This window comes from Balaenoptera borealis, assembly GCF_965194805.1.
Source record: "Balaenoptera borealis genome assembly, chromosome: 4".
NCBI classification, from domain to species: Eukaryota; Metazoa; Chordata; class Mammalia; order Artiodactyla; family Balaenopteridae; genus Balaenoptera; species Balaenoptera borealis.
The window spans coordinates 98,827,790-98,854,083 of record NC_138861.1 but is presented as its reverse complement, the minus strand read 5'-3'; the positions used below and the strand labels follow the sequence as shown (position 1 = coordinate 98,854,083).

The 26,294-nt window shown below is 38.4% G+C and overlaps 1 protein-coding gene across 3 annotated transcripts in view; it reads left to right on the top strand.

The window, feature by feature from the left end:
* The first annotated feature begins 10,005 nt into the window (after positions 1-10,005).
* Positions 10,006-26,294, top strand: part of PI4K2B (phosphatidylinositol 4-kinase type 2 beta) — a 42,320-nt gene continuing 26,031 nt past the window's right edge. The window contains exons 1-6 of one of the 3 annotated variants that reach the window (XM_082389289.1): positions 10,006-10,469; positions 19,724-19,860; positions 21,413-21,613; positions 22,231-22,362; positions 24,180-24,333; positions 25,859-25,920. In XM_082389289.1, the coding sequence (XP_082245415.1) occupies positions 10,157-10,469; positions 19,724-19,860; positions 21,413-21,613; positions 22,231-22,362; positions 24,180-24,333; positions 25,859-25,920 (999 nt within the window). In that variant the 5' untranslated portion in view covers positions 10,006-10,156. The remainder of the gene's footprint in view (positions 10,470-19,723; positions 19,861-21,412; positions 21,614-22,230; positions 22,363-24,179; positions 24,334-25,858; positions 25,921-26,294) is intronic. The other 2 variants (XR_014243713.1, XM_082389288.1) reach the window with 2 other exon arrangements.

Sequence of the window (26,294 nt, the reverse complement as noted above, 5' to 3'; positions counted from 1 at the left end):
CTTGGCTACTTTTTATCGTTTATCTCCCCCAGGAGAATGGAAGCCTCATGAGAGCAGAGGTGTGTTCACTCCTCTCTTCCCAGCACTACAATAGCACTTGGCGCAATTTATTTGTTGAATGTATGGAGGAACTAGGAAACTTTCTTGAGTCCATGTTTGCTCAGTAAGGATGGTTTTCTACTTAGGGGTGAAAATAAAGATCATTTGGGGTACCTTGGAGGGAGGAGGGCTGTTGATGGAGCCCAACCAGTACCACTAGCGAAAAGCAGCAACCAGATTGCTGAAAAAAAAAGATCAGAAATTTCAGGTGGGATTTTACTCCAGCCAAGTCTCTTCCCTGCCCCTGGATTCTCTTTCTTAACCCTTTTTCCTGATCTTGGCCCCTCTTATATGCTCTCATAGCAGCCTGTACTTCCTCCACATAGCTACAGCATACTGTATTGTAACTGCCTGTTTATTTGTTTGTAATTTCCATCTCATCATACTCTCCCTTACGGCAAAAACCTTGAGATCTTTGCTGAGTTCTGTGAGTTGTTCTGGCAAATTACAGAACCTGAGGAGGTCATGGGCCCCCCAAATTTATAGCCAGTTGGTCATAAAAGGAGGTGGCCTTGGGACCCCTGAAGTGTAGCTGGCATCTGTAGTAAGGACAGTCTCATGGAGAACTGACCCCTTAACTTGTGGGATCTGTGGTAACTCTGGGTGGTTAGTGGCAGAATTGAATTGTAGTATGCCAGGTGGTGCTGGAACGCCTATCCTGAATCTTCCAATGGCTCCTTGCTCCGGGGTGTTAAAAAACCTGAGGCTCTCAACAAAGACTGGATTTGAAATACAGATGTTGACACAGCCTCCATTAACAAAAGCCCCATCAAATAGCAGCAGCGCTCTGTGTCTTTTCTTATTAAAGGAGCATTATTTTACAGGTGATGGTGACATTGGACATGGTGCATTTAGGCCTGTGTTAGGATGTTCTGAATACATAGGTATTGTAGAGTGATGTTGTACGAGTGATGCCAAGTTTCATTTAAAGATCTTATATCTTCTAAACCCTGACTCTTATTGAAGAATGGACTCCTAAGGGAATATTCCATGGGAACAAAATTAAGAAATATCTGTGAGAAACACTGGAGGCAGCAGAGCCTTAGAATTCAAAACTGAGATGCTGACACAGGGATATATTTTACCATGTTTACGAGAATTGAAAAAAAGTCTGCTTTGGCTGATTGATTTGGTAATAAACACTGGCTTTACCGATCAACTTTTAAGTTAGATTTTTTACATACATTGAATGAGCCAAATCTGCAGTTGTAAAGTTTTGGCAAAAATATACTTAAAACTCATGATAAGATAAAAACATTTTAACAATAATATTGTATTGCCAAAGGTCTATAGAAATGTTAATGTTCTTTTTTTCTCAATTCTGAGTTAAAAAATAAAGTGCCTTGAAATGAAAGAGTTACAGTGCAATTATTAATTACTGATAAGTCTTTTAAAAGCCTTTTTGGTATACTTCCCAGAGATTGACAAAGTGAATAACTCAAACAAAGGAGGACCTAAATGAATTGCCTTATGATAGATCATAAAAAATAATTTTTGATGATAGAGTGCTATATGACTTTTAGCATTTATCTTGGAAGATCAAAGATCTGAGTGACATTGCTATTACAAAGTATTCACCATAAGCATCTATTTATTTGAACATATTTTCTCAGTGTTTATAAAAACTAAAACTATGAATAGAACTGATGCTGAATCCTGTCTTATCTAGCAATAAGTAATATTCCTCTACTAACATGTGAACTATGGACAAAAAAATAGCACCATTCACCTCACTAAAAGATACATTTCCATAAAAATATGTTATAGGAGATTATATCAGACTAAGCCTTTTATAGACAAAAGTTATAAACTTTGGATAAAATATAAAAACAATTATTTGAAGACGCTGGAAAGTAACAAAAAGCTGGCAGGCAGGATTTTAAGGGATGGCTACTCTTCAAAGAATTGAAATATAATGAGTGTGATTTATGCTCATACATCTTTTTATCTGAGGGCACTACTCTGTCTGCACTGTGAAAAGCAGCGGGAACTCAGAAAGCCACAATCTTAATGGCTTAAGGAATTAGAGAATGGAGCCTGGGGCTCCCAGAGCAGCTGGAAGTTGAGGATGAAACTCCTGAAAAGGAACGCGTAATAGAGGGAGAGAGCTCCAAAATCTACACATACACTCTGCCCAAATCCTTGGTTGACTCCTGAACTCTGTGTGCATAGGATAAAAGTTAACTACAGTAAGTCCCCTACATACGAATCTTCAAGTTGCAAACTTTCAAAGATGTGAACGTGTATTCGTGTCCAATCACGTGTTAGTTCACGTGTCTGCTGTACATTGTCACGTGCGTGCATCCTCTACAAGTGGTTGCCCTTTTGTGTACTTTACTGTACAGTACTGTATAGAGTACAGTAGAACAGTATCTTTATTTCAAGCCCAGGATGTCCGGAAGCAAGCGTAAAAGCAGTGGTGATGTAGCTGGTACCGCTAAGAAGCTCCAGGAATTGGAGGCCCAGAGAAAGGATGAAGAGAGACAAGAGGAAGAAGAAGTAACTGCAGAACTGAAGAGATTCACAATGCAGGAAATGGCAAGGGGATTTTCTTTATGTGAGGAGGCACTGTTACTTTTGGAGGCACAGGACCCGAACGTAGAACAGTACACGAAGTTTGCAGTAGCCGTTCAGAATGCAATCCAGTGCTACTGTGTCATCAACAATGAGAAAAAAATAGCTACCCAGACATCACTGGATCGTTTTTTTCAAGAGGGTAGGTAGACTTGAATCCAGCTAGGAACCAGAACCTGTGCCATCAATGTCAGGCGTGAGTGAAATTGCACCTTGCCCTCCGTCTCTATTGCTGACGATCCATCAGCTCTACCATCTCCCACCTCCTCTCCCTCCTCCAGTCAGTAACTCTTCTTGCCTGTTCACTCGATGCCAGCCCTGTATGCCAGCTGTTGTTCTATACTACTGTACTTTTCAAGGTACTGAACTATAAGATTAAAAATGTTTTCTTTATTTTTTGTGTTTGTTCTTCATGTATTATTTGTGTGAGAAGTATTATAAACCTATTACAGTACAGTACTATATAGCCGATTGTGTTAGTTGGGTACCTAGGCTAACTTCGTTGGACTTACAAACAAATTGGACTTATGAATGTGCTCTCGGAACAGAACTCATTCGTATGTAGGGGACTTACTGTACCTGCAAGAATACATCAACATTTATCAGAGGAAGATAACAGAATCTAGAGGATCTACAATGTATCACCTACAATATCCAGTACACAATAAAAAACTAACAAGAATATAAAGGAACAGGAAAGTTTGGGGGTTTTTTTACTTAATTTTTATTGGAGTATAGTTGCTTTACAATGTTGTATTAGTTTCTGCTATACAGCGAAGTGAATCAGCTATACACATACAAATATCCCCTCTTTTTTGGATTTCCTTCCCATTTAGGTCACCACAGATCACTGAGTAGAGTTCCCTGTGCTATACAGTAGGTTCTCACTAGTTATCTATTTTATACATAGTAGTGTATATATGTCATTCCCAATCTCCCAATTCATCCCATCCCTCCTTTCCCCCCTTGGTGTCCATATGCTGTTCTCTACGTTTGTGTCTTTATTTCTGCTTTGCAAATACCTTCATCTGTATCATTTTTTAGATTCCACATATAAGCAATATTATACAATATTTGTTTTTCTCTTTCTGACTTACTTCACTCTGTATGACAGTCTCTAGGTCCACGTCTCTGTAAATGGCACAATTTCGTTCCTTTTATGGCTGAGTAATATTCCATTATATATATGCACCACATCTTCTTTATCCATTCCTCTGTTGTGGGCATTTAGGTTGCTTCCATGTCCTGGCTATTGTAAGTAGTGCTGCAATGAACATTGGGGTCCATATATCTTTTTGAATTATGGTTTTTTCCAGGTATATGCCCAGGAATGGGATTGCTGGGTCATACGGTAGTTCTATTTTTAATTTTTTAAGGAACCTCCATACTGTTCTCCATAGTGGCTGTATCAATTTACATTCCCACCAACAGTGTAAGAGGGTTCCCTTTTCTCCACACCCTCTCCAGCATTTATTGTTTGCAGATTTTTTGATGATGGCCATTCTGACCGGTGTGAGGTGATACCTCATTGTAGTTTTGATTTGCATTTCTCTGATAATTGATGATATTGAGCATCTTTTCATGTGTTTGTTGGCCATCTGTATGTCTTCTTTGGAGAAATATCTATTTAGGTCTTCTGCTCATTTTTGGATTGGGTTGTTTGTTTTTTTGATATTGAGCTGCATGAGCTGTTTGTATATCAACTGACGATTAACCCCTTGTCAGTTGCTTCGTTTGCAATATTTTCTCCCATTCTGAGGGTTGTCTTTTGGTGTTGTTTATGGTTTCCTTTGCTGTGCAAAAGCTTTTAAGTTTAATTAGGTCCCATTTGTTTATTTTCATTACTCTAGGAGGTTGGGCAAAAAAGATCTTGCTGTGATTTATGTCAAAGAGTGTTCTGCCTGTTTTCCTCTAAGAGTTTTATAGTGTCCAGCCTTACTTTAGGTTTTTAATCCATTTTGAGTATATTTTTGTGTATGGTGCTAGGGAGGTTCTAATTTCATTCTTTTACATGTAGCTGTCCAGTATTGAAGAGACAGTCTTTTCTTTTGTCTGTTCTTGTCTCCTTTGTCGTAGATTAGGTGACCATAGGTGCGTGGGTTTATCTCTGGGCTTTCTATCCTGCTCCATTGTTCTATATTTCTGTTTTTGTGCCAGTCCATACTGTCTTGATGACTGTTGCTTTGTAGTATAGTCTGAGATCAGGGAGCCTGATTCCTTCAGCCCCATTTTTCTTTCTCAAGATTGCTTTGGCTATTTGGGGTCTTTTGTGTTTCCATACAAATTGTATTCTAATTCTGTGAAAAATGCCATTGGTAATTTGATACGGATTGCACTGAATCTGTAGATTGCTTTGGGTAGTATAGTCATGTTCACAATACTGATTCTTCCAATCCAAGGACATGGTATATCTCTCCATCTCTGTTTGTGTCATCTTTGATTTCTTTCATCAGTATTTATAGTTTTCTGAGTACAGGTCTTTTGCCTCCTTAGGTAGGTTTATTCCTAGGTAATTTATTCTTTTTGTTGCAATGGTAAATGGGATTGTTTCCCTAATTTCTCTTTCTGATCTTTTGTTGCTAGCGTATAGGAATGCAAGAGATTTCTGTGCATTAATTCTGTATCCTGCAACTTTACCAAATTCATTGATTAGCTCTAGTAGTTTTCTGGTGGCATCTTTAGGATTTTCTATGTATAGTATCATGTCATCTGCAAACAGTGACAGTTTTACTTCTTCTTTTCCAATTTGGATCCCAAGGAACAGGAAAGTTTGACTCATAGTTCAGAGAAAAGGTAGTTAGTAGAAACTGACTCCAAGATGACTCAGATGTAAGAATTAGCAAAGACTTTTTTTTTTAATTGAAGTACTGTTGATTTACAATGTTGTGTTATTCAGGTGTACAGTAAAGTGATATATATTCTTTTTCAGATTCTTTTCCATTATAGATTATTATAAGATACTGAATATAATTCCCTGTGCTATACTGTAAGTCTTTGTTGTTTATCTATTTTATATATAGTAGTGTGTATATGTTAATCCCAAACTCCCAATTTTTCCCACCCCCTTTCCTTTCCCCATTGGTAACCATAAGTTTGTTTCCTATGTCTGTGAGTCTATTTCTGTTTTGTAAATAAGTTCTTTGTATCATTTTTTTAAGATTCCACGTGTAAGTGATATCATATGATATTGGTCTTTCTCTGACTTACTCCACTTAGGCTGATAAATTCTAGGTTCATCTATGTTTCTGCAAATGGCATTATTTCATTCTTTTTTATGGCTGAGTAATACTCCATTGTGTATATATATATATATATATATATATATATATACCACATCTTCTTTATTCATTCATCTGTTGATGGACATTTAGCTTGCTTCCATGTCTTGGCTATTGTAAATAGAGCTGCTATGAACATTGGGGTGCATGTATCTTTCCAATTATGGTTTTTTCTGGATATGTGCCCAGGAGTTGGATCGCTGAATCATATGGTAACTCTGTTTTTTCTTCTTTAAGAAACTTCCATACCGTTCTCCACTGTGGCTAGAAAAGAGTTTTAAACAGTTATTATACATATATGCAAGGACATGAAAAAGTATATGGTCAAAATAATGAATTAACAGAAAAACTCAGCAGAGATATAGAAATTCTAAGAAGAGAGAGAGAGAGAAATGGAAATTCTAGAACTGAAAAGTACAAAATTTGACATAAAAAATTCACTGGGTAGTCCTAACAGCTATTTAGAAATGGCTGAAGGGTTGGCAAACTTAGAAACAGATTAAAAGAAATTATCCAATCTGAAAAACAGAGATTAAAAACTGTTGAAAAAAATGAACACAGCCCTAGTGGCATTCAAGACAATATTAAAGAGCCTAACATACATGTAATAGGAATCACAGAAAGAAAGGGAAGAGAGAATGGGGCAGAAAATTTTTTGAAAAAATAATGACAGATTTCCCCAAATTTGGTAGAATACATAACTTTAAAAATGAATAAACCCAGCAAAACCCAAGCAGGATATATAAAAAAAGAAATTCATACCACAAACATCATGGTCAAACTATTGAAAACCAGATAAAGAGAAAATCTTAAAGGCAGCTAGGGAAAAATGACATAGTAGAAATTGAGTAGGTGGGTAGAGGGACAGGATTCAGAAACAATGAAAGCTAGAGGACAATGGAATCATATTTTTAAGAGCTAAACTTAGAGCAGGGGTAGGGGGCAACATCAATCCAGAATTCTATATGCAGAGAAAATATTCTTTGAAAATGATAGTGAAATAAAGATGACTTCAGAGAAACAGAAACTTAGAATTTATGAATTACAAGAAATGCTTTTTAAAAATTATTCAGAGGGAAGGGAAATGATATTAGATGAAAACTCAGATCTATGGGAAGAAATAAAGGGCATTGGAAATGGTAAATATGTAGGTAAATAGAAAAGAATATACATTTAAAAATTTTATTTAAAAGATGTAATTGTTTAAGGCAAAAATAGTTCACTGCATTTAAACATAGGTGGGGGGCTTCCCTGGTGGCGCAGTGGTTAGGAATCCGCCTGCCAATGCAGGGGACACGGGTTCGTGCCCCGGTCCGGGAAGATCCCACATGCCACAGAGCAGCTAGGCCCATGAGCCACAACTACTGAGCTTGCGCGTCTGGAGCCTGTGCTCCGCAACAGGAGAGGCCGCGACAGTGAGAGGCCCGCACACCGCGATGAAGAGTGGCCCCTGCTTGCCGCAACTGGAGAAAGCCCTTGCAAAGAAACGAAGACCCAACACAGCCAAAAATAAATAAATAAATAAATAAATTTATAAAAAAAAAAAAAAAAAGAACATAGGTGGGCCTAATGTATATGAAAGCAATCATGTAAAGGATGGAGGATAAATAGAACTACACTTTTGCAAGGTTCTTACATTTTACATCAGTTACTACAATATGAGGTCATGTGCATTGAGACACTTTAAGCATGCATATGCTAGAGTAAGCACTAAAAATTAATGTAAAGAAGTTTAGTGGAAGGTCAATAAAGGAATGAAGATGAAATATAAACAAATATTGATTAACCCAAATGAAAGCAGGAAAGGAGAAACAAAAGAACAAAAAAGGGATGAAACAAATAGAATACAAATTGCAAATAATAATAGACTTAAAATCCAACAATATTAATCTTACGTTAAATGTAAATAGACTAAAAACTCCAATTAAAAGGCAGAAATTATCAGACTGGATTTTTTTTTTTTTAATCAAGAACCAACTATAGGACTTCCCTGGTGGTGCAGTGGTTAGGAATCTGCCTGCCAATGCAGGGGACACAGGTTTGAGCCCTGGTCCAGGAAGATCCCACATGCCGCTGAGCACCTAAGCCCGTGCGCCACAACTACTGAGCGTGTGCTCTAGATCCCGCAAGCCACAACTACTGAGCCCATGTGCCGAGACTACTGAAGCCTACATGTCTAGAGCCCGTGCTCCGCAACAAGAGAAGCCACCACAACAAAGAGTAGCCCCCACTCACCGCAACTAGAGAAAGCCTGCTCACAGCAAGGAAGGCCCAACATAGCCAAAAAAAAAAAAAAAGAACCAACTAGACTCTATCTACAAGAGACACATATTTAATATAAAGATACAAAGAGATTGAAAAGAAAAGGAAAAAGATTTACCAGGCAAACAGTAAACATAAGAAAGGTGGAGAGGTTGTATTATTATCAGACAATATAGAATTCAAGCCAGGAGTATTAAGAGAGATAAGGAGGGGCAGTTCATGAAAGAAGGAAAGAGAGAGAGAGGGAGGGAGGGGCGGGGGAGAGAGAGAGAGAGAGAGAAAGGAAGGAAGGAAGGAAGGAAGAAAGGGAGGGTTAAATCATCAGGAAGACTTGAAAGCCTAACAGAAGACATAAAAATCATACATATATATGCACCTAATAACACAACTTCAAAATGCATAAAGGCAAAACTCATCAAACTAAAAGAAGAAATAGACAAATCCACATTCACAGTTAGATTGTAATATTCTCCTTTCGGAGAATGATAGAACAACTAAATTTAAAAATTCATAAGGATATAGTTGATCAGAATAACACTATCAATACCGAACTGAATTAATATTTATAGAAAAAAATTGACAGTTACATAACTACTCAACTGCAGAATACACATTCTTTTTTAAAGCACACATGGGATGTTCACCAAGGTAGATAATATGGTGGGTTATGAAATGAGTCTCAATAAACTCCAAAAGGTTGAAATTTTAGTGACTCCTTTCTGTCCACAACAGAATTAAATTAAAAATCAGTAATAATATCCAGGAATCATTTTGCAATATATACAAATATTGCATCATTATGTTGTATACCTGAAAGTAATATAATGTCATATGTCAACTACACTGTAATTAAAAAATAATATCTAGGGCTTCCCTGGTGGTGTAGTGATTAAGAATCCGCCTCCCAGTGCAGGGGATGTGGGTTCGAGCCCTGGTCCGGGAACATCCCACATGCCATGGAGCAACTAAGCCTGTGCGCCACAACTACTGAGCCCGCGTGCCACAACTACTGAAGCCTGCGCGCCTAAAGCCCGTGCTCTGCAACAAGACAAGCTACCACAATGAGAAGCCCATGCACTGCAACGAAGAGTAGCCCCTGCTCACCGCAACTAGAGAAAGCCCGTGCGCAGCAATGAAGACCCCACGCAGCCAAAAATAAATAAATTAAAAATAAATAGTGTATATGTGTCAATCGCAATCTCCCTAAAAATATATCTATATAATAATTTTAAAATAATATCTAGAAAATAATATCTAATCAGCTAGAAGAGGAAGTCAAATCCCAGTTAAGTAGGAAGAAGGAAATAATAAAGAACAAAAGTCAATAAGCTAGAGAATAGATAATCAATGGAACCATAGATGTCTTTTTGAAAAAATTTAAAATTTTTATAAACTTCTGGCCATATTAGTCAGTAGAAAAAAAAAGAGAAAATGCAAAATACCAAAATCAGGGATGTTTGAAAAAATGACAAGGTCCTGGCTCTCGTGGACTTCTAGTGGGGGAAACATGTACATTGTCATACAAATAAATATACAGGTATAGACTGTGGTAAACTCTATGAGAATTCTGCAGGGGAGGGAGAGGCCGATTGGGGTTGGAGAGGGGCACCTCTGCAGAGGTAAGTTAACTTCGACCCCTGCGCTCCACGAGGAGTAACGTCAGCCCCTCCCGCCGTCTTTCCGGCCCCTAGGAAGCAGGTGGCGGCCCCGCCCCGCGCGCCGCGCCCCCCCATCTCAGCCGCCCCGGCCCTTCCGCGCAGGCGCGGGATGGGCGCGAGGTGGGGCTCGGCCGGCGGCTGGGCGGGGCAACCGCCGGGCGGGCGCCGAGCGGGACTACACACTGGAGAGGTGCTTTCGGTGCCGGTTCCCCGCGATGCCGAGGCCAGACCCGGACGCCTCGCCTCTGTGAGTCGGTCTCAGCGCGGAAGGCACAGAGGGAGGCCATGGCGGAGCCCTCCGAGCCCGGGCGGCAGGCGTCCGCGGGCGGCGGGAGCCTGGAGGAGGAGGACGAGGAGGACGAGGAGCGGGAGCCGCTGCTGCCGCGGATCGCCTGGGCCCAGCCGCGGAAGGGCGCTCCGGGGGGCGCCGTGAGGCTGGAGAAGGCTGCCGGGGAGGAGGGCGCGGCCTCCCCTAACCAGGCCAGTGACCGGGAACTGCTGCTCCTGCCCAGGGATGCGTCTTTCTCTTCTTCCCTGAGTTTGGAGCGCCTGCGGAGCTCGCCCACCATCCTGGACCGGAACCGCTCCGTGGGTTCAGGTGCGATTCGGCTCTTCCCTTCCCCGGCGCCCTCCCAGAGCGCCTGTCGCCGCCGCCGCTTAGCCCCCCATTCAAGCCCCTCCTTGGGTCCCTACCCCCGGCTTCTTTCGCTGTCTCCCGCTAGCCCTTGCCCAGTAGGAAAGGCTCTTCGCCGGGCATCAGGTCCGGCGCACAGGCCGAGGGTCAGCCGCTGGTCACACCTTGGACACCGCGCCTTTCTCTCCTGCTCCCCCGTTTACTCGCACCTTTTCCAGGGGCTATAAGCTGCTTCACCTGAGGCCCGGGGTTGTCATTAAACACTGATCCTTGAGGCCTCCCCTAAGAGTGAGCCTAAACTTTTGGAATCAGACAGGAAAATTTAACACTGTAAAATGACGTAAGTTGTTTGCTCAAGTTTGGACTTGAGTTTTGGGTTAAGAACCCTGAACTACCAGGAAAGTTGGTGAATTTGCAAGGTGGGTGACAGCCGAGAGACAGAGAGCAAGAATATCCGGTTGCCACTGCGACACGTTTCAAAAACTTTTTAAATTAAATATTGTTACTGTAACATTAGCCAAAGGGGGCAGAAGCAGTTGAATTTCTGTACCTGCTCTCTCTCTTGCAAAGTTTCCTTTCTTGAGTCATTTCTATTTTTATACTTTAAAAAGAAAAAGAAAAAAATTGTTTCACTCTTAAGCAGACTGACAGCCTCACGTGAAAGAGAGGATAATTGAAATGATGTTGAAAGGTATGCGACTGCAGGCATTGATATTTATTGATAAATCTAATTTTTTGTCATGATCGAGTCGAATAAGGCTAATTGGATAGTAAAATAGAATAGGCTTGTAAGAGTCCTAGGTAGAGCTGAGACAGGCTAGTTTGTAAAATGGCCGTGATAACACCTACTTCCTGGTGGTAAGGATGGTTTAAATGACCAGATGTGTGCATTGTGCCTGGAGTTCATTCCACATGTGAGCTTAAAGAAAAGGCACAGAAAATGTAGTTTTCATTAATGCTGCTTAAGTTTTTCTGGAGTGGTTAGATTTTACATGTCCTGCTATTAGTACACTAATGGGGCTTCTACAATTTAAAGAATTCTGGATAGAGTAGGTTATTCTAGTTGTAGTTGAATTTATGGTCAAATATTCTAGAGTAAATAAATCAGAGCAGCCCAAGGGAAGCAGACTTTAATGAATAAAGCTTTAACAAACCTGTCTAATATACAGGTCGGCTAGCTACCATTATGTTAGCTTTTGGATGCATTGACAGTACAACATTTAACAGAACAAACAAACATGCATTTGCAATCAAATCACAAATGGATCCACATTCACCCAGCTACATTGATAATATGGGTATATATTACCTAGAAACCGATCTGTGAAGATTTGTGCGGCTAGCTTGCCTTTTTCTACCCAAAGTTACCTGTGTAGCTAGCTTTTAAAAGAGCCTAAAACCTTGAAAATATATTTATTCTATGAAGGTGAGGTTTTGTAAACAAATGATATTTAGGCTAGGGAAAGTAAAAGTGGAGATAGAGTATAATATTTGAATACAAATGGATTATTAAAGAGAATTCCAACCTTTTGAATGGCTGTAACTTACTTATATCACAGTTTACAGTTTGCTAAGATCTTTTTTTGTATATTTCATTAATTCTCACAATAGCACAGCAAGATAGTTGTTATTTACCCCCATCCTGAGTGTGAAGACTGAAAATGAATGAAAACTGTAATGACTAGTAGTTGATAGAACTTCAGAGGTAAGCCAAAGTCAAGGTCCAGGAAGTGGAAAAGCCAGACTGAACCTAGTTTTTTCATGTCCTACAGTTTTTCCATTTTGCTGTAGATCCCCAAGTGTTATAAAATAATTGTTAACTTTTGTTTACTTATTATGGAGGTCTTATTTTTAATGGATTTAAAAATAGTTTTGAACCGTAAAAACTATTTTTAAAATTTCAAACCATTCTCCTAGAAAGTTCATAATTAATTTAACTAGATGATTAAGTTTAGTTATTTTTTGAGTCCATTAACTTGCTTTGTCCTTTACCATCCAATTTCCATGAAGCCACCTCTCTAGTTCCAGGATATTCTTGCCTTTAGATTAATATTAACGTCATTTATGATGCTTAACTATTTTGTTTATGCAAACAGGAGCTTTATGTACTTTACCCAGTGGAAGAATGTCATATGTCTGTTATCTTTACTTGAACAAGACATGTGACAAAGTCTAGAACCAGCATAAACATAGTGTTGTTCGATCAATGTCAAAAGGATTAGTGGCATTCCTTGTTCCAGCTGTCATTTTAATCAGTGAGTTGAAGAGTAGTAAAGATGATAATAGTTAATACCCACAAAACAGTACGTGCAGGGCATAGTTCTCTGTGCTTCACATGTATTAATTTATAACCAACCCTATGATGTAAGCACTATTTTTTATTTATTTTCATTTTAAGGAAACATAGAGAGGTGAAGTGAAGGTCCCAGTTAATATAAACCAGAGGCACTTATCAATTTTGTTGGAGAGTCTGGCAATTAGAGAATGGTGTTAGAATTCACAAAGAGCTTCCAAAGTAAAAGAAAGTGTGTGTTTATAAGCCATTTAATGATTCATGGTGACTTATAAATGTACGAACAAAATAAAATCATTTAAAAGTAAGGAAGAAATATGAGAATGGGAAATAAGAGCAATGAAATAAATAAGATGGAGGCTGGAATAAGAGTACACAAAATTAACATCACACACTCGATACAGGCAGCCCACAAATTTGATATTTAAGATATTTAAGATGTTTAAGATTAAGATTACTGAGCAGCCAACTTGAGAGAAACACAGTCACTTGCAAGACAATCACTCTGTCCATAAACAGACTAGTTATTTGAACCAAGACAAAACTGGCAAAGGATAAACTGTCATGTATTCTCTTGGAGAAGAGATTATATGCTGAGTAATATCTTGGTAATAAAAGTGTTGAATTTCACAGGAGTGTTTCTTACAACTTCCCTGAAGTTCATTTCAGTAGAAGTAATTCTAGTGGGTGGTGGTATCAGTATTGCTAGGTCTAGATTCAAGATGCTGATAGTCTGGCTTAATTTAGAGGAAGGTGTTAGAAGAGTGGATATCCCATGGATCTTGACAGTCCTCCAAAGCTGAACTTTTGAAAGGTAGTGAGCAGCAGTGTGTTGGAGATATTCCTCAGCCAGTAATTAGAATACACTTATTTTTGATTTCCATTTATTGCAGAGATCCATCATTCAGCAAATGTTTCAGTGTCTATGGGGTGCCAGTGGAAATTGAGGCCTTGGGGAAACCGTGGTGGCCAGATATCAAATGGATGTCCAGTCACGAGCCTTGTCCCCATGTAACCTTATAACCTAATGGAGGAAAGAGTCAATTAAAACAAACAGTTCTAACAGAGGATATATGTGTTTGGATGGGGAAGGCCAAGGCTTCCATTGAGCCATACCCTGGCAGAGGAAGTAGCGTCCAATTTGAGACTTGAGGATGAATAGCACTGGAACCCCTGAGGGTTCCAGTTTGGGTCAGATCACCAAACTTGTGAGCCAGCTACTTTTCTTTTTAGAAAATATTCTTGCCAGTGGGTAAGATATATTCCCAACCCTTAGGTGAGGAAGAGTTCATTTTGATTTATTTATTTAAAATGAGAACTTGATAAGTTACCATGCACACTTATATAAAACTAAATATTAGAGGTTATACAAGGGGTTCTCTTAATCCATTTTCCATTTCTGCTTATCAGAGGATCAGCTGTAACCCTTACGTGTGGTTAAGGGTTTGTTAATAAATAATTCGCAAATTTATTGAGGGTTTACCATGTGCCAGGTACAGTTTTAAGCACTTGGCATATATCACAGGGCAAAACAAAGCTCTCTGCCCTCCTGGAACATAGATCATTTTGTTATAGCGTTGCAAGGTGATCAGATGAAGTCGAAGGATGGATAAGAATTAGCCATAGAAAGGAAACTTGGTATATACATCAGAACAGCATGGGCAAAGGTTCAGAGGGTGGGCTGGATGCCTTGTGAAAAGTGTGGAGTTTGAATAGGACTGGAACTTGACTAGAAGGCCACTGCTTCTTGGAGGGGTGCCAAAGAGAGTATACAGAGATAGAACTCACATTCTCAGACAATTTGAATATTTTTTGTTACAGGGACAAATAAAAATCTCATAGTTTATTTCTTAAAAGGGAGAAAGTAATTTTAAAAATTTAAAGAAGATATAGCTAATTAAGCCCTCAGCTATTAAAAATCAAACCAAACAATGACAACAGACCTTCAAACCAAATCTCCATGGCACATTTATCTTGAAGTGGTGTAACTTTAGGGTGTGTTCTCCAAGTTAAACTCATTGCTAAATACACATTTAGGTAAATAAAATGAAGAAAGTTGTAGAATGTAATTGTGAGTTATGAATCAGAAAAATTACTAAAAAATAATTACTTTGATTTTTAGAATAGTTGATATATAGTCTTTTTTTTTTTTTTTTTTTTTCTGGCGGTAGTTAGGTAGGACCAGTTGTCTCTTAAGTGCCTTTCTGGATTGTGATGGTAAATCCAGACCATTTTCAAAGAATGCCAGTTTTCATGTAGGGAGATAATCTCATTTATCCAAAAGAGTTGCTCAATAAAGGGACAAGTTAAAGAAAAAGGGATTGAGAACATCCAGGCTGATTTTATAGGAATCGTTCTGATCTGATTTTGGTTGAAGCTGGATTATTAAGTATTCAGAGTATGATCCTGGGCTCCGTGAGAGTAACAAAGGCAGGTTCTATGGTGAACTCATAAAGCTTAACCCATAAAGCAATTTGATAACATCTAATAGTAATGTCAAAGTCTGCACATAGTTTCCAAAAGAATTGGAACAGGATGGGAGAGACCAAAAGGGGTCCAAGAGTTTAGCCATTTCAACATGAATTAGTATGACAGGACTCCTAAACAACGATTGTAATACTAGAGTGCTTCTTATTTTGGTATAGTGTCAAGACTGAGAGATATCTCTATTTTCTGCAATGGGTTGCCTGATTCTGGAGACCATATTTTAAAGTGGCACATTGAAAACTGAAGCATGAAGCAGGAGGGCAACTCGGATGCTGAAAAGCCTGAAAATACTTCCATATGGAAGGAGGCGGAGAATAGAGGAGACTTAGGGGAGCATGAAATGATCTTCAGCTATTTGAAGGGCTATCCCTGGGAAGAGAGGAGTAAGTAGACTTTTGTTTTGCTCCAGATGGCAGGTCTAGGACATTGGGTGAAACTACAGGAAACCTATTTCTGAAAAAGAAAGTTTATATTTGGTTTCAAACAAACACAAAAAGTATGGAAAAAGGAGTGATCTCTCTTTGGAAGTGTTTAAACATTGGTCCAGAGACCACCTGCTTGGTGATGTATTATGGAAAGTACATCAGTACTGTGAGCAAAGCTGAAATAAATAGCTTTTCAAGTTCTTTCTTGTTAAGAGCCCTGATCTAGAAGAAATATCATTTGACTAATTAAAATTATTGTTGGCCTATTCTGCTACACAACTAATACTTCATTTAATTCATTTAAATGTTTATGAAGAACCCACTAAACGCCAATTCCTCTTCCAGGTGCTAGGGATGCACAGTGAACAAGAAAGACAAAGTTTCTCCCTTCATTCTTAAGAATTTTCATGGAATAGATCTGGAAATAGTATATCAATTGTATAGACATGACTAAAGTACTTGGATTATTTATTCTTTTAAGTAGGTTAAATATGCCCAAGGGCCCTTTTTGTAGTATTTTTCTCAGCATAAACTTTTAAAAATTAGTAAATAATAGTTTTATTTATGTTTGAATTAAGGAAAATTTTAAATTAAGGAAAGTTTATAGTTTGAATTTTCATAAGATTGTTGTGTAATAGCATTTAAATGCCTTTCAGAGTAAAATGTGAATAATTTTTGGCTTGTCTACCACTTTAAATGATTAGTTATTAATTCTGCAAGTGTTTATTGAATGCCTTTTATGTTCCAGGAACTATAAAAGTTCTGGGTATATAGCAGTGAGAGAATCCTTGTCTTCTTGGAGCTCACAAAATAAATAAGTTATATAATATGTTAGGTGATAAGTGCTAACCAGAAAAATAAAGTGGAGGTTAGGGGAGATTGGGTAGGGCCTGGGGGGCCAATACAAGAACTTAGAGTTTTTCTTCGAGTGAGATGGAGAAGCACTGGGCTGCCCTGTGTGTGAAAGTGCTGAGTCCTAACCACTAGACCGCCAGGGAATTCCTTGATTTACGTTTTAAAAGGATTACTGTACCTTCACTGTTGAGTGTAGAGAGGAGATCAGTTAGGAAACTCTTGTAACAATCTAGGCTAGAGTTGATAGTGACTTGAATCACATGGAAGGAATGGAGGTGGTAAGAGGTGGTTGGTTCTGGATATTCATTTAAGGTAGAGCTACACAACTTGCTGTTGGCTGTGGGGGGGGTGAGGGTGTGAGACCATGTATGATTCCAAGGTTTTTTGCAAGAGCGCCTAGAAGATTTGGAGTTGCCAGTAACTAACACAGGGAATACTGGGAGTGAAGCAGTTGAGAGGAAATGAAGAATTGAGTTTGAGGCAGTAAAGTTTGAACTGTCTACTAAACATCCAAATGGAGAAGCGGAGTGTAATAGTCTGGGGTTCAGGGCAGAAGTCCAGGCTTGAGATATAAATCAGGGAGCCATCAGTGCTGATGAGGGAGAAAAGAGGGCCATGAACTGAACCTGGGCATTCCAAAGTTAAGCGGTCAGGGAGATGAAAATGAGCCCACAAAAGACTGAAAAAGAGGAGCTAATGAAATGGAAGGACAACTTGGAGAAGTGGCATCTTGGAAGCCAAATGAAGAAACTGTTTTCAGGAGGAGGGAGTGACCAACAGGGTGAAACGATGGTGTTGGTCAAGGAAGATCAGTTCTGAGGTTGGATTTAGCAATGTGGATGTCACTATGGACCCTGACAAACATTGTATCAATGGAGTGGTCAGGTCAGAAGCGTGACTGAAATGGGTTCAAAAGAGAGTGGGAGAAGAAAAATTGGAGATGGTAAATATAATTATAGAAGTCTTCTGCTATAAAAGGGAGCAAAGAAATGAGGGGGTGTCTAGGGGGACCTTGGGGGCTAACAGAGATTTGAGATGAGAAAAATTACACCATGCTTTGTATGGTGGTGGAAATGATCCAATAGAGAGGGAAATATTGATACAGGAAAGAATTACAGAAGAAATGTCCTGGAGAAGTCAGGAAGAGATAGGTCTTGGGGCTTCCCTGGTGGCGCAGTGGTTGGGAGTTTGCCTGCTAATGCAGGGGTCGCGGGTTCGAGCCCTGGTCTGGGAAGATCCCACATGCCGCGGAGCAGCTGGGCCCGTGAGCCACAATTACTGAGCCTGCGCGTCTGGAGCCTGTGCTCCGCAACAAGAGAGGCCATGATAGTGAGAGGCCCGCGCACCGCGACGAAGAGTGGCCCCCGCTTGCCACAACTAGAGAAAGCCCTTGCACAGAAACGAAGACCCAACACAGCCATAAAAATAAATTAATTAATTAATAACAACACTGTATTATCCACTTCAAAGTTAAAAAAAAAAAAAAAAGAGATAGGTCTAGTATACAAAGTGGAGGAGTTGATCTTAGAGCTTGGATCATCCATCTATAGTAATAGGCAGGAGGCAGAGGTTGTGGATGGGTAGTTATGGTGCTTAGGGCTGATGATAGTTTTTTCTGCTTGCTTCTCTTTTCTTCTTGAAATAGGAAGATCATCTGCTGAGAGGAAAGAGGTGTTGGGAATTTGAGGAGAGGGGAGGGTATGAGATAGTTGTCCAGAAGAGTGGGAAAGTCTGTGTATTAGGGGAGTCGTCCTAGTTTAGGCCATTATAATGACATACCCTAGCTGGAGTGGCTTAAACAACAGACATTTATTTCTCACAGTTCTGGAGGCTGGGAAGTCCAAGATCAGGGTGCCAGCATGATCAGGTTCTTGCTAAGGGCTCTCTTCTTGACTTGCAGATGGCAGCCTTCTCACTGTGTCCTCACATGGCCTAATCCCATCATGGGGTCCCCACCCTCATCTAAACCTAATTACCTACCAAAGACCCCACTCCCTGTATGATCACATTAGGGGTTAAGACTTCGACTTGTTTTGAGGGACACAAGCACTGAGTCTTTAACAGGAATGTAGTATGCTCCCAGGGCAACGTGAAGGGTCCACCTGAGGATTGTGGTGATGAATTTAAGGGGAGACACCAGGCTTTGTGTTTATCTAGTCAAGTTCAGCTGTCCAGGCATAGGCATAGTCAGCAGACAGTTGGGTTTATCCAGGATTGGGATTTTTCCATGTAACCATGATGAGGGTTGGGAGGAAGAGAGTGATTTTTTTTTTTAAGGAATTCCTTTATTTTTATTATTTATTTATATATTTATTTATTTATGGCTGTGTTGGGTCTTTGTTTCTGTGCAAGGGCTTTCCCTAGTTGCAGCAAGCGGGGGCCACTCTTCATTGCGGTGCGCGGGCCTCACTATTGCGGCCTCTCTTGTTGCAGAGCACAGGCTCCAGACGCGCAGGCTCAGTAGTTGTGGCTCACGGGCCTAGTTGCTCCGCGGCATGTGGGATCTTCCCAGACCAGGGCTCGAACCCGTGTTCCCTGCATTGGCAGGCAGATTCTCAACCACTGCGCCACCAGTGAAGCCCGAGAGTGATTTTTTGATGATTAACCATAATATACGCTGGCCAAGGAGGGAAGTAGGGACACAAAGGGGGTGAAGACCCTTGAACAGTATATGGTAAATTGGTGCTTTGAACGTCCTAGTGGGATGGAAGAATTTTTGGACTCAGGGTGCCAGAGGGAGTGAACTAGGAAAAATAGAAGATGCTTGAAGTGAAAAGTAGAGAGAGATTGCAGGTATTGGTGATGACAGATCTGAGGTATGACTGCAGTCGGAGGCTGAGGTGGGATGAAGAACAAAAACACTGGGAGGGAGGAGTTCAAGTTAACACAAGGCATTAGTGTGATTATTTCAGTATAGGAGATCTTGTTTTTCACATGTCATAGCTTGAAGTGGGGTTAGAGAAAGAAAAATAAAAAAAGCATCAAACCAGCCCATACAATACTTAATTACATTTTTCTGTACCTAAATGTTTTAGTGCTAATAATCTAATCCAGTATTACAGGTCCATATTGTGAGCATTCTCATAACTGGTCTTTCTTCTTCTTAGCATTCTATTTAACATTGATTTTTCTTAATGCAATAATTGTTGGTTCTTCAGAGTTGAATACATTCTTGGATGATCCAGAATTTGCTGATGTTATATTGAAAGCAGAGCAAGCAATAGAATTTGGAGTTTATCCAGAAAGAATCTCTCAAGGTTCAAGTGGAAGTTACTTTGTGAAGGATCCTAAGAGGGTGAGAATTTCACAGACCTACTATACATAACAGACATTTTGGAAAACACTAATTTAAATTTGAAGTCATTGTGAGTTTCTGAAGATATTTTCCTAATAAATCTGATTGCACCTTCTTTTCAGAAATAAAGGTCAGTTTACTATTAACTAAAGCACTCTACGACTTAAAAATTGAGCTATTCATTTTAAGCCATAGTTTTCTGTTTTATTATTTTAATATTTGGTTTCAAGTATTTATTGAATACTCAACGTTTAGCTGTAGATTTGTTGGGTTTATATTCACAAGTCCTTACCGTACAGAAACCAAGCAGAGTTTTATTTTACCCTCAGAATATTTTTTCCAGCATTATACCAGAGAAGGAGCCTGGGCAGTCTGAAGTTTGAAGGCGTTGGAATGTGACAAAGTGAAATGAACCAAAGTATAATTCTAAGGCAGAAAAGAGAAGTTGATATGGGACTTTGTTCCACTTAGTCTAGAATTTTTCAAAAATCTGTATTATTTCTAAAAGCTTTCTGAATGATGCTTAGCCAGCAGTTCTCTTTTTCAGGAGGAAAAAGATTATAATTCCATCCAAATATTTTTTGCAAAGACTGAAGTTATATTTTAAAACATAGTCTTTTTTGAGATTTAAATATATATATGTGGGTAATGTCAATCTCTCAATCTTTATTCCAAGCTTGATTTCTTAATTTGTTCGTGTTGACTTTTTTATTAGTGACTCAGACTTTATTGCATTATAAAACAATTATAAACTTATAAGATTTTTATTTCTTGTCTAAGGATAATTCAGCTTCTAAATTTAATATTAATGTATTTTATCAGACCAGTAATAATGATTATAAACTTTTAGACATCCATGAGCAATTTTTTTTAAGAGGAGAGAATTTATTTAAAAATTGGTTCATAAAGAAATAACTGAAAAATGATTTAGGGTAGGAGAATCTGGCAGCATAGATGTCACTGTATCCTATCATTTCCTTTGTATCTTAGAGATGACTTTTTGTCATTGGATTTATTCATTTAACAGATGCTTGAATGTCTACTGTGTACCAGGTACACAGTACTTAGGATATAGCCCTAACAGAGAAAGTCCCTGCCCTTTTAGAATACACATCTACTGGGAAAGTAGACAATAAATAAACATAGAATTTGGGTATTTAATAGATATTGAATAATAACACTGTTTGACCTAGGTCAGTGGTTTTCAAACATTTTAAAATCAGTGGGACCCCTTCTTAACTAGGAAGTCCAGTACATAAAATGGGTGAAATCAGTGGATGGGGTCTTAGAGCCCTGCCCTCCCCTCTTCTCTCACCTTCCCTAGAATTTCTCAGAGCACGGTTTGAAAACCATTAGCCCAAAGGATTATTGATTTTAGATTGTTGAATAAGAATGCGTATAAAACTGTTATTGGAATTAAACCTCTTAATAGTTAAGAGTGATGCCCAAATTTGTGGTGGGAAGAAGTAGAAAATGATCAGAATGCGTTTTATGGATTATTATCTCTCTGTATTAAAAGTCTAATAAAATTTCTACTTTTTTCCCCCTATAGAACATTATTGGTGTGTTTAAACCCAAATCGGAAGAGCCTTATGGTCACCTGAATCCAAAATGGACCAAATATGTTCATAAGGTCTGCTGCCCTTGCTGCTTTGGCAGAGGCTGCCTGCTTCCTAATCAGGGATACCTTTCCGAAGCTGGTGCCTCCCTTGTGGATGAAAAGCTTCATCTGGGCATTGTACCAAAAACAAGGGTAAAGCAGAAATTGTTTTTAATCATGTACTTCTAATTTACAGCCCACTTCTCTGTGAACACTTTAGTAATATTTGTAATGACAGAGCCTAAAGTTGAGCCCCTTTTTTTGTAATCCAGAGTCACAAATGACTAGTAAATTGATTCTAGTGTAGATCCACAAAGTATCCAAGGGAATATCTCTTGCTCAGGTGAGCTGAGATGATGCTGACAAAAAGAGGAGAAAGAACTAGCATTTAGAAAGGAGAAAAAAACCTAGCAATTCTTTTGAAGGTAGAGATAACTAATATGCTCACAAGACTGCTATATTTTTCTTTCTGACCTTTATACATTTTTAGTTCTACTTGAAATGTTCATTCCTAATTCTACATTTCAAGACTACTACTTCTTTCTTCCACTGGCCAATTTTAGGCTGCCTCTCTCAGAAAGAAATACATGTGTGCCATTGAACCAACTTTGCCAAATCCCTTAGCCTTTCTATTTTAGATTCTCAGGAGCATTTAGTATAGTGTTAAACTTTGCTAATTTACAGCATTAGAGTGAGTGCCATGGTGTATGTGAACAGAAATACTATAATGCAAATTCTAATAGCCATTTTTCTAAACTGTACGTTTCTAGGTGGTTTGGCTTGTCAGTGAGACATTTAACTACAGTGCAATTGACCGTGCAAAATCTAGAGGCAAAAAGTATGCTTTAGAGAAAGTGCCAAAAGTAGGTAGAAAATTTCATCGGATAGGACTTCCTCCTAAGGTAAGTTACTGCGATGAGCTTTATTTGGGGGGAAGTTCATCACATATCACCTGAGCTCTGTGCGCTAGGCACTGTGCTGTGGACTGCGGATACATGTTAGTAAAAACGGTTTTCTCACCTTCAAGAGCTTATAGTAACAAGCAGTCTCAGCGCAATGTGATAAAGCTGTTGAGGATGGTTAAGTGCAGGGAGCCCAGAGAGGGTGGAGGAGGGATATTTAACCCACTTTGGAGGGCTAGGGAATTTCCCAGAGGAGGCTGCACCTAAGGCTTTATAAAGTACTGGCTGGAAGGGCAGGCTGAGAATTAGACCTCGGTTTTATTCCAGCCCTCTCCACCAGTTAGCTCTGAGACCTTGGGCAAGTCCCTTACTCTCCAAGCCCCAGTTTCTGTAAAACGGGGATAATAAAAAACTACCTCTTAGGGTTGTGAGAATGAAATGAAAAAATATATGTCAAGTACTTGGTACAGTACCTGGCACATAGTAAACGATAGTAGCCGAGTTTACTCACTACATATTAGATTTTGTTTTTTCTTATCACTTTTAAGTAAACCTAAGGGATGATTAGCAACTAGCTAAGCAAGGGTAGGGAGGGTTAATGGGAAAAACATTCTAGAAAAAGCACTAGGCTTTATTTATTTATTTTTTAAATTATTATTTAACCTGCAATTTTGTTGTTTTGTTGTTGCTATGCATTTATCTATATAAAAGAATTGGAGTAGAAATGCATGGTTATCCTAACTTGTCTTTAATATTGTACTCCAAGTAAGCAGGAAGTTTTGAAAAAATTTACAAGGCCTGTTACTCCTTGCATATGCTGAAATAGGTGTGACTAAAGAAGGATATTATTTCCGTATTTATGACTACTAGGACTTCATTATGAGTGCTTTAGAGAAAACATTTAGGAAATCATTAAAATTTCATGCCAACCATAACATAAAGTGTTAGGATAAGTGATAGATTTTTTTTTTTTTTTGGCTGCAACGCCCAGCATGTGGGATCTTAGTTCCTGGACCAGGGAGCCAAACTGGGCCCTCGGCAGTGAAAGCGTGGAGTCCTAAATAGGTTTTCTTTGTAGTGATTTGTTTGTAAATATTTATGAGGCCAGCTAGGTTACCCATTACCTGTGTGTCCTGTGCTGTTTAAATTTGTATTTCCGTCTTTAAAAAATTGTTTAATATTAACAACTAGTAATTTTAGCGATAGAAAACTTTATAAAATAGACATATCTTCAAGGAAAGGACTTTTTTAAAAAACCACTATAGAGGTTATGATTAATTGGTTACTTCTTTAAAATTTATGACAGGATCTTTAAGCTACATAGTCAAAGAATTCATTCTTTTATAAAAATAAAGTCATTTTCTGTATCTTATGTTGCAAAAAGAATCCTGAAGTATTTTTTCAGTAAGATAAAATTATACTATTATTAAATAAATAACCAGGATAGGTGTAAAATTTGGTCTTCAAAATTAACTTCATGTTAATGAATATTTTTAGAAAACAGCATTCTTGTTGAGAATATCACCTTAAAGGCACGTGTGTATTTTGTTTTTTAGTTATCCTAAAATAGCTGCTATGCTCCTTGAAAGTCTAGGATTGAGCGTTTTTAATTTGCTATGTATTCTTTATGTGATTATTTTAAATTAGTGTATAAAAATAGTTTTCTTGATAAATGTGGCTTATCTAAACTAGTGTTAACTTCGATTTTTCTTATTGTGTTCATATAAAATATTTTATGACAATACTGCTGAGAACTTTAAAAAGTAGTCTCTTTGTTCTTATATTTTCTTTTCTAACTATAATTCTTAAAATTATAGATTGGTTCCTTTCAGTTATTTGTTGAAGGTTACAAGGAGGCTGAATATTGGCTTAGGAAATTTGAAGCTGACCCTTTGCCAGAGAATATTAGAAAACAATTTCAGTCACAGTTTGAAAGATTAGTTATTTTGGATTACCTCATCAGAAATACAGGTACTGAAGTTCTCTCATTTGTTCACTCAAATCTTGTTAACTTTCAAATTGTATTCAACTCTTGTTTATCCAAATCAAAGTCGTAAAATTTTGATGCAGTAGTCTTGAGGCCACTTTTTCTTTACGTTCCTTAGAAAACAGAGATGTAGTACCAACTCTCCCAGGCAGAATTAATCTCGTACTGGATATTCTGACTCAGAGCAGGCTCCTGCCCAGGTGATAGCGATCAGTTCCTATCCCTCGGGAGCAGGGAGTTTCTTGGCAACAGGACAAAGCCTGCTGGAAATTGGAAATGTTGTGACATCTTATGGAAAAACCCGAACAAACTTTTTGGCCAACATAATAGATAATCTGCGGCAGTGGTTCCCAAATGTGGTTCCCTGGACTGTCAGGGTCAGTATTATGTGGGCATTTGTTACAAATGCATCTTCTGGGAGCCCAGCCCAGACCTGCTGAATGTGAGGCCAGCAGTTCGTGGTTTAATAAGTCCTCCAGGTAATTCTCATGCACCCTGAAGCTTGAGAACCACTGGTTCAAAATCTTTGCTCATTTATATTAGTTTCTGGAAAAGCATTATGTACCTTTTTAGATTTACCTTTATTAAATCATATGGTCTTAAGTTAACGTTAAAATTAGTGTAGAGTCCAATGGAATATTGCTCAGCCATGAAAAAGAATGAGATATTGCCATTTGCAGCAATATGGATGGACCCAGAGAATATTATACTTAGTGAAGTAAATCATACAGAGAAAGACAAAAATAATGTGATATCACTTATATGTGGAATCCAAAAAAATAACACAAATGAAGCTACATACGAAACAGAAACAGACTCACAGACATAGAAAACAAACTTACGGTTACCCAAGGGGAGAGGGAAGGAAGGAGGGATAAATTAGGAGTATGGGATTAACAGGTACAAACTACCACACATAAAACAGATAAGCAACAAGGATTTACTGTATAGCATAGGGAATTATATTCAATATCTTGTACTAACCTATAATGGGAAATAATCTGAAAAAAATATGTATATATAACTGAATCACTGCTGTACCCCTCAAACTAACACAATCGACTATAGTTCGGTTTTTTTAAAAATTAGTGTAGAATCTAGAATACTCCTATAGAGACATTAGGTAAGAGCCTATCCAGGAATTTGCCTGGAAATGGGGGTGGATGCTTTTTCTTCCCAAGGTGAAGAGAAATTATCCTTTTTAATAACCTTGGTTTAAGAGTTGACAGTAATCGTACCTACCACAGAGTGGTTATAAGAATTCAGTGAACTAATACATGTTAAGCACTTACAACAATGTCTGGCACAGAGTAAATCTCAATGAATGTTAGCTAACATTTATGAGTATTTTTAGTCTGTATGTGTTAAATTGGAGGCTTTAATACGTCCATATGCTACAGATAACAAATGAAGGTCTCAAAAAGTGATGACTAAATTTTTCCCCTTGATTAAACTATGATATCCATAAAACAATGAAGTAACAGATTTTTTGTTTGTTTGTTTTGAAAGATAGGGGAAATGATAATTGGTTAATCAGATGTGAAAACCAGAAACAAGAAGATGAAATTACGGTAAGGAAATTTTAATATATATATGTATATACACATACACACACTATCAATTTCTGTAAAAAATTCCTTGACATTAAGTTATTCTTCATCACATCCTCTCCTTCACCTAGATCCTTGGTTTTTATCTCCTTTTTCTGTTTTTATCCTCTTTTTTCTTTCCTTCACCTGTTTACATTGTATTTTTTATTCTATTTTCAAAATCTCTGTGCAGTTTTATTTTTTATGTTGTATTAGTATAGAAGAATGATATCAGCTCAGTACTTTTTTCAGGGCTTTGGAAGTTTGTTGTATAACCACCATATTTATTTTGCTTTTATGTAATAAAGAAAGGCTTCTAGTATTTTTTGCCAAAATGTTTATATTTTACTAATTCA